Consider the following 13,090-nt stretch of genomic DNA (forward strand, 5'->3'; position numbering starts at 1 on the left):
CTCGAAGCGCTGCTCCTTGCCGAGGTTGTTGTATATTACTATCGTTTTCTGCAGATTAATCTTAAGACCCACTTTTCTGCTCTCCTTGTCTAACTCCGTAATCATGAGTTCCAATTCGTCCCCCGAGTTACTCAGCAATGCAATGTCATCAGCGAAGCGCAGGTTACTAAGGTATTCTCCATTGACTCTTATCCCTAACTGTTCCCGTTCTAGGCTTCTGAAAACCTCCTGTAAGCACGCGGTAAATAGCATTGGGGAAATTCTGTCCCCCTGCCTTACACCCTTCTTGATTGGTATTCTGTTGCTTTCTTTATGAAGCACTATGGTAGCAGTTGATCCCCTGTAGATTTCTTCCAGAATATTTATATATACTTCATCTACGCCCTGATTCCGCAGTGTTTGCATGACGGCTTATAATTCTACTGAATCAAACGCCTTCTCGTAATCAAGAGTGGGCACGGTGGAGCGGCAACGATGCGGTCGCTCAGAAATCCGATTTTGCTTTTTGTGCAGTTAGTCGCCTGGTTTGGAACATTACCATCGCGTGCGAATCCAGCGCGTGCCAACTACTCTTCACCGGTGTTGCTGGCGGCCCCGATCTGGATGAACACGCCCCTGCGTCATCTGCCACTATCTGACGGTGGCATCCTTTCCATCGTCACCTGGTCCACAACACTGCGGGCGACTGCAGCGACGCAAGAGCATATAAAGACCACGGAATTCTCCTGTTCCTTCAGTGGGCACGGTGGAGCGGCAACGATGCGGTCGCTCAGAAATCCGATTTTGCTTTTTGTGCAGTTAGTCGCCTGGTTTGGAACATTACCATCGCGTGCGAATCCAGCGCGTGCCAACTACTCTTCACCGGTGTTGCTGGCGGCCCCGATCTGGATGAACACGCCCCTGCGTCATCTGCCACTATCTGACGGTGGCATCCTTTCCATCGTCACCTGGTCCACAACACTGCGGGCGACTGCAGCGACGCAAGAGCATATAAAGACCACGGAATTCTCCTGTTCCTTCAGTGGGCACGGTGGAGCGGCAACGATGCGGTCGCTCAGAAATCCGATTTTGCTTTTTGTGCAGGTCAGTAAACCTCCTTCTCTCTACTGTAAGCGAACCAGTAACGTCTGTCTGCTGCTCCTACCGTGCCCAAGTGTCATATTTGAATGTGTGTGCGAATGCGTGCATGTCACAAAGCTTCTACTATGTTGTGGAGACGTTGAACTAAACCCTGGCCCTGCAAATACTAACAAAGAAATACTAGACGCGATCGCTAAGCTATCTGAAAAAGGTGATCACCGTCACGATGAGCTAATGGAAGCTCTTGCCGACCTAAAGACTAAACAGGAGGCATTAGCGCAAACTGTTGCTGATTTAACGGAAAGGTTGTCGGCGGTGGAAGCTTTCGTCGAGTCATGCGACGGTTCTGCAGTAGTCAGTGATGTGCCACGTCTAATCGCTGAAACTGTCAAGGTGCAAGGCCAGACACTCAGTGCCCGACTGGACGATCTTGAAGACAGGTCCAGACGAGAGAACGTATTGTTTTTTGGTATATCGGACAGCCCTAATGAGACGTGGGCTCAGTCTGAAGGCCATGTTCGTGATCTACTCTCCCGACACCTTGACATGCACATTTCTGACTCCAAAGTTTCCCGAGCACATAGGTTAGGAAGTTACGCCGCTAAAAAAGCTCGGCCAATTATCGTCAAATTTTCGTCATTTAAGGTTAGAGATGCTATCCTGATGCAGAGACAAAAATTCAAAGGAACTGGTGTATCAGCTAGCGAAGATTTTTGCAAAAGCACGCGAAATTCAAGGAAGAAATTAATGGAATTTGCTAAGGCAGCCGGGCAACCGTATTTGCTACGCGTTAACAAACTGGTCATGAACAAGAAAACTTACGTTTACTGCGCAGAAAGCGACAGCGTTCGCGAAATCAATTCACCCCAAGCTAAGGACAAAGAACCCTCTCTACCTGCACGTGCTGACACTTCTAGCACCTCATAGCTACGCCCGTCTCGTTGCTGCGCAGGAAACGCTTCTTTTTTCTTTTCTAATGTGCGCAGCGTCCTGAATAAACGCGTCGAACTGTCTTCTGCTATTGATTCCTGTTCCGCTGATATTGTTGGTCTGACAGAGACTTGGCTTTCTACAAAAGTAAGAAATGAAGAAATATTGGATTGTGAGAAGCACTACAAATTTTACCGATGCGACCGCGATTACCGGTCTGGTGGGGGTGTTCTGCTGGCGGTTGCCGATAATCTTGCCTCTCATATTATTCCTGTTATGTCTTCACTTGAACTTGTTTGTGTCCGCGTGCTCATTGATTCTCGCGAAATAATATTTTGTATTTGCTATCGATCACCAACTGCATCATCATCCTTTTGCAATGACTTGCATGATGTTGTCAATCAGCTGTTCGTCAGATACCCGAGATCACCTTTGTTCATTCTTGGCGATTTCAACTTTCCCGACAACATGTGGGAAAGAGACCCGGTTACCTTAAAGCACAACTCAGGTGAAAGTAGGGAATTTTTGAATTTTTGTCACGACTTCAACTTTACCCAGCTTGTTGACTTTCCTACTCGCGTTACTCCCACTTCCGCTAGCGTATTAGATCTAGTACTTACCAGTACACCTGACCTAGCTTCACCCTTCACTCATCTACCGGGAATTAGCGACCATTGCATAATCCACTTCACAATAAAAGCACGGGTTTCCATCAAGAAAAGAACAAAAATTATCCAAGACTATAGCAAAGCGGACTTTCATGGAATGAATACAGAGTTACAATCTTTTGTTGACCTATTCTTTGCTGGTTTTGAGCAGCGATCTGTTGAACAGAACTGGCTAGACTATAAGAACAAACTGCTAGCCCTAATTGACCGATTTGTACCTAAGAGAAAAGTTTCATCGAATCCTCGTTCTCCGTGGTTCAATAACACGTTGAAACGCATGCGCAATAAAAAGAAGCGGCTATTCAGACGCGCCAAATCAACAGCCAGAACAGACCATTGGTCTTTTTATCAGACATTTAACAGAGAATTCTGTACTGCGCTTTCGAAAGCCAAAAAAGTATTTTTCGATGAAACTCTTCCTTCGCTGCTGCGCTCTAATCCACGTAAGTTTTGGAGCATCATTAGCGGAACTACAACGCGACATATCCAATTAATACAGTCTGATGTCCCAGTCGCTCTTAGCGAGTGCTGCAACGTTCTGAGTAATGTATTTGCTGCACACTTTCAGAACAGCATCCCAACTATATTTCCACAGTTAACAAGCACCGATTTCTTGCCAATGGACCCTATTATCATTGATGCAGTTGGTGTCGAAAAACTTGTTGGAAACTTGACAGTGTCATCATCAGCTGGTCCAGATTGCATTTCGTCAAAAATGTTGAAGTGTACTCAAGTCTATTCTTCTTTAATATTGTCAAAACTTTTTGAACAGTCATTACAGACGTCCACACTGCCATCTGACTGGAAGACTGGGAAGGTGGTCCCTGTGCATAAATCTGGTGATGTACATTCCCCCAATAACTACCGTCCCATATCGTTAACATCCATTCCAGTGAAAATCTTAGAGCATGTCATATACTCGCACCTCATTGAATTCCTTGAATCTAATTCCTTCTTTAGCATTTATCAGCATGGCTTCCGTAAGACAGTTTCATGCGAAACACAGTTGCTGTGTTTTACTAACGACTTGTTTATTAACGCAGATCTTGAATTTGATACTGACTGCATATACTTAGATTTCGCTAAAGCATTTGACTCCGTTTCACACGCACTAATCATTTTCAAACTTACTCAGCTTAACATCGACCCCAATGTACTTACATGGATTAAAGAATTCCTCTCTAACCGCAGCCAGTACGTGACAGCTAATAATTTTTGTTCACCTAATTCCGCAGTATCATCTGGTGTACCGCAAGGGTCCGTTTTAGGGCCACTCCTTTTCTTAATTTACATTAATGATCTTCCTTCTTGTGTTTCTTCTTCTACTGTCCGACTCTTTGCAGACGACTGCGTCCTCTACCAGAAAATAACCAGTCATGTCGATCACCTTAACCTTCAACGCGACCTAGATAGCATATTCGCATGGTGTAACACATGGTTCATGACACTTAACATATCTAAATGCAAGAGCATGCAAGTTTCACGTCGCACTACCACCCACTGTCCGCGTACTTATTCCCTCAATAACATTCCATTACCATCTGTTGACAATTACAAATACCTTGGTGTTCACATATCTTCTAATCTTTCCTGGAATAAACACACAGAATATGTGATTAACAACGCTAACCGCATGCTTGGTTATCTGCGCCGTAACTTTTCCTCTGCGCCATCGTCACTCAAGTTAACACTGTATAAAACATTGGTCAGACCAAAATTAGAGTACGCATGCGCCATATGGGACCCAACTCATGCCATTCTCATTCAATCTCTCGAAACCACTCAGAATCGCGCAGCACGTTTCATTTTATCGAATTATTCACGTCATTCCAGTGTCACATCCATGAAGAGCACCCTAAACTTGCCTGATCTTTCATTGCGCCGCACATTGTCTCGCCTTAACCTTTTTCACAAAATCTATCATTATAACAGCCATTTGAAGGACGCCCTGTTTCATCCACCTCGCTTCATATCACCAAGGATGGATCATCGCTTTAAGGTGGGCCTACCATCCTGTCGCACCAGACTATATAATGATTCATTCGTGCCAAGGACAAGCGCCGCCTGGAACCACCTTCCCGCCTCCATCGCCTGTATAACGGACCAAAAAGACTTCAAGCTCGCCATACATGATGCCCTGTAGAATTTTTCTTTTTTTTCCTGTTTTCTGTTTTTTTTTTTTTTAACTTTTTAACTGCACTTACGATTGTTCAAACCACTCCTTTCTGTAGTGCCTTCGGGCCTTGAAAGTACCTTTAATAAATAAATAAATAAATAAATAAATGAAGGCTATGTATAGTGGTTGGTTATACTCTGAGCATTTCTCTATTACCTGATTGATAGTATGAATGTGGTCAATTGTTGAGTAGCCTGTTCGACATCCTGCTTGTTCCTTTGGTTGATTGAATTCTAATGTTTTCTTTACTCTGTTAGCAATTACCTTTGTAATTAGCTTGTATACTACAGAGAGCAAGCTGATCGGCCTGTAATTCTTCAAGTCCTTGTCATCTCCTTTCTTATGTATTAAGATGATGTTAGCGTTCTTCCAAGACTCTGGTACTCTTCGCGCCAGGAGACACCTCGTAAACAGGGTGGCTAGTTTTTCTAACACAATCTGTCCTCCATCTTTCAGCAGATCTGATGTTACCCGATCCTCACCAGCAGCTTTGCCCTTTTGCACGCTCTTCAAAGCTTTTCTGACTTCTATCATTACTGGTGCGGTGTAATCTGGGTTACTGCTAGTTCTTATAGTATTAAGGTCGTGGTTGTCTCGGCTACTGTACAGATCTCTGTAAAACTCCTCCGCTATTTAACTATCCTATCCATATTGGTAGTTATTTTGCCTTCTTTGTCCCTTAGTGCATACATCCCACTTTTGCCTATCCCAAGTTTCCTCTTCAATGCTTTGACACTTCCTCCGCTTTTCAGAGCGTGTTCAATTCTCTCCATGTTATACCTTCTTACATCGCATACCTTACGTCTATTAATCAACTTCGAAAGCTCTGCCAGTTCTATTTTGTCTGTTGTACTTGACACTTTCATGATTTGACGCTTCTTAATTAGGTTCTTCGTTTCCTGGGAAAGCTTGCCAGTGTCCTGTCCAACTACCCTGCCTCCAACTTTCACTGCACACTCCGTAATGATACTCGTCAGATTATCATTCATTGTATCTACGCTAAGGTTGGTTTCCTCACTAAGAGCCGAGTACCGGTTCTGCAGCGACACTCTGAATTCCTGTACTTTCCCTCTCAGTGCTAGCTGATTGATAGGCTTCTTGCGTGTCAGTTTCTGTCGTTCCTTCTTCAAGTCTAGGCGAATTCTAGACCGTACCATTCTACGGTCACTGCATTGTACCTTGCCAATCACTTCCACATCCTGCACGATTCCAGGGTGTGCACTCATTATAAAGTCTACTTCGTTCTTATTTTCGCCATTAGGGCTCCTCCATGTCCACTTGCGGTTTTCTCGTTTTCGGTAGAAGGTATTCAAAATCCGTAAATTATTGCGTTTTGCGAATTCTACTAGTAGCTCTCCTCTGGCGTTTCTAGTGCCGATGCCATAATCTCCTACTGCCTGGTCTCCAGCCTGCTCCTTCCCTACCTTTGCATTAAAGTCGCCCATCACTATAGTATACTGTGTTTTTACCTTACTCATTGCCGATTGCACGTCTTCATAGAAGCTTTCAACTGAAGCGTCATCATGGCTGGATGTAGGCGCGTAAGCCTGTACTACCTTCATCTTGTATCTTTTATTCAGTTTAATTACGATACCTACCACCCTTTCATTAATGCTATAGTATTCCTCTATGTTGCCAGCTATGTTTCTGTGAATTAGGAACCCCACTCCCAGTTCTCTTCTGTCTGCCAAGCCCCTGTAGCAAAGGACGTGCCCATTCTGTAGCACCGTATAGCTAACCTCACTGAGCCCTATTATATCCCATTTAACACCCTCTAGCTCCTCGAATAGTACAGCTAGACTTCCCTCACTAGATAAGGTTCTAGCGTTAAACGTTGCCAAGTTCAGGTTCCAATGGCGGCCTGTCCGGATCCAGAGATTCTTAGCACCCTCTGCTGCGTTGCAGATCTGACCACCACCGTGGTCAGTTGCTTCGCAGCTGCTGGGGACTGAGGGCCGTGAGTTATTTGACGTAAGCATGTGGGAGGTAGTGGCCAGATACTGCACCAGGGTGGCCAATCCTTCTCTGGTGAGGGCGTGCGTTCTGGCGTAGTGGTTAGAGCATCCGCCTCGCATGCAAGAGGTCCGTGGTTCAAATCCCGGTACCGCGCAGTTCCCAACCGGATTTAAAAAAAATCCGCGTGTTGATGAAACAGCATTAAGAGGCCTGGAGTGCGGCTTCACCGGCAAACACCGCCGAGAACGCACTCCCTCACCAGAGACATCGCGATAAACTGTAAGCAAAACTTTGCTTTCGCAACAATTCGAGAATCGGAAAAGAACATGCGGTTGTTAGAGCCGTATCTTCAAAAATTAGTGTGGAAGAGAAAACGTGTCGAGAGCACTTCGAGACTCAGCAGCAACTATGGATTTTGTCCATTTTTCCTTGGTGTCTCCGCTTGACTTTACATGAGAATGCGCGTGGATCAGCCGATTCGCCGAGGAGCAGAGTGCTTGCTTACCAATTGCTACGGTTGTCATTGAAGGCCCGTTCGGTAAGCTTCGCACCGAAGCGCTGTGTCTGCCGCACTTTCCAATCAGTTCCTTATCTTTTTTCTAAGAACTGAGAGCAGCTTCTCAAAGAGTAAGGTAAATTGTTCTTCTCCATCTTAGCGTACACGGCCCTCACGTGATCGCAAGCGCGGAAGCTTTCATATGAACTTGATCTTGTTCAATGTGGTGAAGCACCAAGTGCAAAAGCTGCTGATCCGTGTGAGCTTGGCGGCGAGTCGACGGAACCTCAGACAGAAAATTCTCCGTGTGAGTCACTTGAGCAGTCACTCGAGCAGGCCGTCACCGAAGCGACTGGCACGGTCTGTGTCAGTGGAGGAGACGACATGGCGCCATTGAGTCAGAGCGAGAGGGGTGCAACGCTCTCGCCTGTAGCGAAAAGTTGTTGTGAGCTGTCGAGGGTTGATCGAGAAATGCTCATTAGAGAGCAGCGTGAGGACCTTTCGATTAAAGCGCTAATTGAAAGCGTAAACTTGAGAAAAAAAGAATGTTTCCTTTTTTAAGAAGACAGGGCTCCTGTATTGGAGCTACACAAATGTGCAAAGCAAGTATGAGCAGCTCTTGGTGCCACAAAAGTATCGTCGCCAACTATTGAAACTGGCACGTGAAAGCGCGTGGGCAAAGCATCTCGGCATAAAAAAAACCAAGGCTAGAGTTTCCCTTGAATTTATTGGCCGAAATGGTGAAAGGATATTGAAGACTTTCTACGCCCATGCGACACTTGTCAGAGAGTGAGGCAATCCATGGACAAGTGGAAGTCACCCATGAGGCTGGTGCTACTTATCACAGAACCTTTTCGGCGCCTAGTAATTGATATCGTTGGGCCATCGCCAGTGTCAAGTCAAGGTGTCGGTACATCCTGATGGCCCTCTGTGTAGCCACAAAACTTCCGGAAGTGATACCACTTAAGGAGCTCAAATCCCCTCATGTAACGGATGCACTGCTACCTATACTACTTGCACGCGTCGGATTTCCTTCTGTAAATTCGATGCGACAATGATTGTGCCTTCACCAGCTGCCTTACCTCTACCTTTTTGGATAAATGGGGAATAAAAGTAGTGCACAGCTACATCCAACACCCGCAATCTAATCTGGTGGGGCGTATGCACTTCATTCTGAAACGGATACTGAAAGCTCATTGCTACGAACACAAATGCGACCAAAAAGCGTGCAGTCCTCCCGCTATGTTTGCTTTGAGATCAGCTCCTCATGAGAGCACTGGTTTTAGCCCCGCAGAGCTTGTGTATGGCAGGAGTTTGAGAACACCATTGCGAATGCTACGCGAGTCCTGGGAGGGATTCGATGAGGACCCTAATGTAGTTGCGTATGTTCTAGACCTCCTTCAGAGGCTTGTAAAAACAATAGGTCTTGTGGAAAGTCACATGAAGGCTGCACAAGTGTTATCGAAGGAGTACTACGACCAATCGGCGAAGAAGTGCACCGTTGCAGTAGGTAGTCAGGTAATGCTGCTGGGGCAGTCCAAAAAAAGCAAGCTTGAGGTTCATTGGGAAGGGCCTGCCAAAGTATTATTTAAGCTTTCTGATACCAATTATGAAGTGAAATTAGAAAGACGGCCAAAAAAAATTTACCACAGTAACTTGATGCAATCATACGTTGAACGTCAATGGTCTCTAATCTGCATTTGAATGCTTCCGAGGAAGAGGGAGAAGAAATTTTGAGTTCTAGTGATGTAATCGAAAGGGGATTAGAGGTAATCTTGGAGCAGTTGAACCTAAAGCCTAGATTAAGTGAAGTCCAGAAGGAGGACCTCAGAGGATTGTTTCCAAGTTTATAGACGTGTTTTCGGACCGTCCCGAACGCACGATAGTGATTGAACAAGATACCAAGCTAACGTGTGAGGAGCCAATCCGTAGCAAGCCGTATCGAGGTTCCCCTGTGCACAAGCAGTTCATGAAGGAGGATATTCATAAAATACTGGAGTTGGGAGTCATAGTACCAGGCAACGGTGACTTTACATCCTCTGTAATATTGGTTCAAGTGCCGGGAAAAGATCCGAGACCATGCGTCGATTATCGGCGTCTTAAGGTTATAGCTCAAGACTAAACTTACCCGATACCAAACCTAGAGTAGAGGGTAGAAACTGCGTCACACTGTAGCTATATTTACACGTTAGACCTCGTGCGAGGGGTATTGGTAAGTCTCCCTTACAAAACGCGCTAGCCGCTATGCTATATTTGTTTCCCCATTCGCAACGTATCGTCCGCTTAAGCTGAGCTTTGGATTGAAAAATGTGCCCTTTTGTTATTCAGGCTTAATGGGCCGCGTTCCTAAAGGCCTCTCTGAGTTTGCTCTGCCGTATCTTGGCGATGTCAAGATAGGTGAGAGTGACTACACATCCCCTCTAATATTGGTTCAAGTGCCGGGAAAATATCCGAGGCCATACGTCGATTATCACCGTTTGAACGCCATAACTAGAGACCAAATTTACCCGATACCAAAGCTTGAGGAGCGGGTAGAAACTGTGCCACAGTCTAACTATAATTCTACGTTAGACCTCGTGCAAAGGTATTGGCAAGACCCGCTTACGGAAGGGGCTAGCCGCTAAGCCACATTCGTTTCCCCGTTCGGAACGTATCACCCACTTAAGCTAAGCATTGGATGGAAAAATGCGCCCTTTTATTTTAAGGCCTAATGTACTGCGTTAAACCCTCTCTGAGTTCACTCTTCCGTATCTTGACGATGTCCCCATCTTCTCAAACAACTGGGAAGAACATGTCGAGCATTTACGCGTCGTTCTAAACAGGCTGAAAGAGCTGGTCTTACCGTGAAACCTACTAAATGTTACCTAGGGTGCGGCACGGTGTCGTACTTGGGACAAGTTGTGGGGCGCGACTGGCGTAGATTTTCGGAAATTAAGGTAGTCGCAGACGCGAACAATCTACGACCAACCACAAAATCTCAGATAAGATATTCTTGGGCCTAGCTGGATACTATCAGCATTACTTGCAAAAATACTCCAGCATTGCCAGCCCTCTAACTGACGCACTTCGAAAGTCCGAGCCGGTTAAAGTAGTATGGGACTCAGAAAAAGAGAAGCCCGTTCTCATGACACCTGATTTCTCTAAGGGATTTGTCATTCAACGCGACGTGAGTGATCCCGGTATGGGAGCTATATTGTGCCAGGAAGACAGTGCTGGTAATGAAAGGCCAGTTTTGTATTCAAGTCGAAAACTCAGCTGCAGGGAAGAGGCATACAGTACCTCTGAAAAGAGAAATGCGCTTGCCTCGTGTGGGCCGTTCAAAAGCTAGCTTGTTTTGCCTCCGGTTTGAGTTTTGTGGTCGAAACGGACAACTGTCCTCCAACCTGGTTAAATAACATGTCGCCTAAAGGTGGCTGATTACTGAGGTGGAGCATGATGCTCCAACAGCACAACATAGACGTTCGCTACAAAAAAAGGAAAGCTAAACGCTAATGCCGACGCATTAAGCCATGCATTTTAGTTAGTACCTTCTCCACCTTTCGGTTTCTCGCTGGCAATTTGGGGCAAACTTTTGTCGTCATCACGGCTTTAGCTGAGCGCTCTCATCCAAAGTGACCTCAAGGGGCCAACGTTGTGTTGTATTCTAATGCATTACGTTGTTGTACGTGTAAAAATTTCCGTTCTCATTTTAAGAGTCTTGTTACCACATGTGCTTCTTGATTTAGAGGAAATGAAATCCCGATAGACACGTAGCTAGGTATATGTTGTACAATACTTTGTCTGGTGTTCTGTCGGGTAACCGAGGGAACTTGCTTGTGTCGTGTGTTGTCTGTTGTCGAACCGTTCTTGACAAGTTGCAGAACCATCGACAAGTGCTGAAACCAAAATCTTCAGAAGAGACGAGCGAAGCTGGCCGGCAAGTTTTGGCGACAAGCCAGCGGAACTGGGATGCATCCTCAAGATAGAGATGTGTTCACGGAGCTAAGTCTGAAGCTACATTCTCCCCATGGCGCTGGAGGTGGACCTAGAGGGACTTGGCGAACGAGTGCGCCCGACATCAGAGCCACGTGGAAGCAGCTCGTCTTTCCGGCGCATTGTCTGGCAGCGGGGGTGCTGTTACGCCTCGGAGTCCACACCGAACGTCGATGCCTCTGCAAAGGCAATCAGTGTCAAAGCCAGTGGTTCAACCCGCCTGACGCGATCAACTCAACGACGTCATCAAGTGGCGGCGCCGGTCTATCACGCAACGCACTGCAAGCTCCCTCAGCCCAAGAGCCCGTTGAAGCAATCGGCGCCTGCCAGTCTGGCGAGTCTTACGCAATACGTGGCGGCGTCACTCGCTCTTGGGTGCAACCACGCGCAGTGGCTCCAGATTTGATGGGCATGACGGGGCCCAGTGGAAGGCCCTACTGGAGGGTTATGACATCACGGCCAGCGGCGCTTCTTACGTGGACGTTGGTGACGCAAAGGATCCACCTGGAGCCTATAAGAAAGCCCTGTGGCACGTCGCTAGCAGTAGGCCTATGTGTCACAGAAGCTTCTCGTTGCTTCGAGCCCCTTGCACTGTGCGCGCCCAATGTCCTTGGCAGCGGCGAGTTTTGTGGGGCCCTTCGTAACCTCGTCGGCGGTGCGCTTCGTAAGAGAGAGAGAAGCCGACGGGTGCGTGCAAAAGAAGACATCTCGGCTCTTTCAGTCCCTAAGCTGTCGGGCCCAGTGCCGAATTCGTAACGCCTCTATTTCTATGCTGTACATGAACCTTGGCCTAACTCACCATCTACACACGGCACAAACTCGGTTTGTGCCGGGTGTAGCGGGGGTTGTATACGCAATTCCATTCTCATGTGGTATGTGGTATTTCGGCCAAACGGGGCGATGCCCTAATGAAAGGCTAAAAGAGCAAAATTATAATGTTCACAAAACAATCCAGGGCCACATTGGAATTCACTGCCGCGATTGTGGATGTACCCTTATGTTTTATCAATATAAAGTGGTAAAAAAGCACCCGTCACAATTAACTCGAGAAATTATAGAAGCGCATTGTATAGCAAGAGCTGGCAGCACGTGTATTAGCGCCCCTTCTTTGGTTTTATCTGAACATGAAGTGGCCTTCCTTAATCAGGATAACCGCCTATGAATCTGTGGTATGTGACGGTGCGATGTTGTGTGTTATCTTGTCGGTGCGTTAGGGTGGTTTTGTCTGCTTGCGCCGGTCTACATATTTGATGCAGTTTGACAATAAATCTCAGTTGGAAGTTAGTGGTCTGTCCTCTTGTGTCGGTCTGCTCGGCCGTTTCTTGTTCCTCGTAATGTGCTATACCAGTTCAAGTACGACGAACCAACTCGCCCAATCTTCAATACTCGTGGACTTAATTTCTTCTACATCGGTCTCCCTCCTACCTTCTTCCGCAAATGCATCTTTCATTGGTGACCTTGTCGCGCTCGCCGTGTGTCGTGCGCGTTTTTTTGCGTACTGCATTCGAGTCAAGATCCTTCCACCGGATGTTAAAGCGCTCCCAGCAGGTTTCACACCGTCTGCCGGTCACGGAACGAGAATCTGTAAGATTCTTCGCGCCGAGTGGTAGCGCCAGGCTCGCTTCTAAGGGATGCTTTACGCCCCAAACTCCAGGCAGCTGAAGGCATCATCAAGGCGAAAATGAAGTGGCGAGAACTGTCTGCTTCAATTGACCGAAAAGCGGAGTACCTGTGGCAGCATATGCTCTTCCACCTTCGTGCCATGACCCCCATGAATGTGACTGCAACGAGCAACCCTGTGCACACTCTGCG

General features: G+C 46.7%; 2 protein-coding genes across 3 annotated transcripts in view; one reads left to right on the forward strand and one right to left on the reverse strand.

Moving 5' to 3' along the window:
* LOC119167773 (uncharacterized) overlaps positions 1 to 13,090 on the reverse strand; it is a 933,880-nt gene that overhangs the window by 22,223 nt on the left and 898,567 nt on the right. The window lies entirely within an intron of this gene.
* Positions 458 to 4,806, forward strand: LOC142804292 (uncharacterized). Its single transcript, XM_075891059.1, has 3 exons — positions 458 to 1,083; positions 3,451 to 3,517; positions 4,611 to 4,806. Exons 1-3 carry the CDS (start codon positions 475 to 477, stop codon positions 4,616 to 4,618), a joined length of 684 nt encoding a protein of 227 aa, XP_075747174.1. The 5' UTR covers positions 458 to 474; the 3' UTR covers positions 4,619 to 4,806.

The sequence above is a fragment of the Rhipicephalus microplus genome, chromosome 3 (assembly GCF_043290135.1).
Source record: "Rhipicephalus microplus isolate Deutch F79 chromosome 3, USDA_Rmic, whole genome shotgun sequence".
NCBI classification, from domain to species: domain Eukaryota; kingdom Metazoa; phylum Arthropoda; class Arachnida; order Ixodida; family Ixodidae; genus Rhipicephalus; species Rhipicephalus microplus.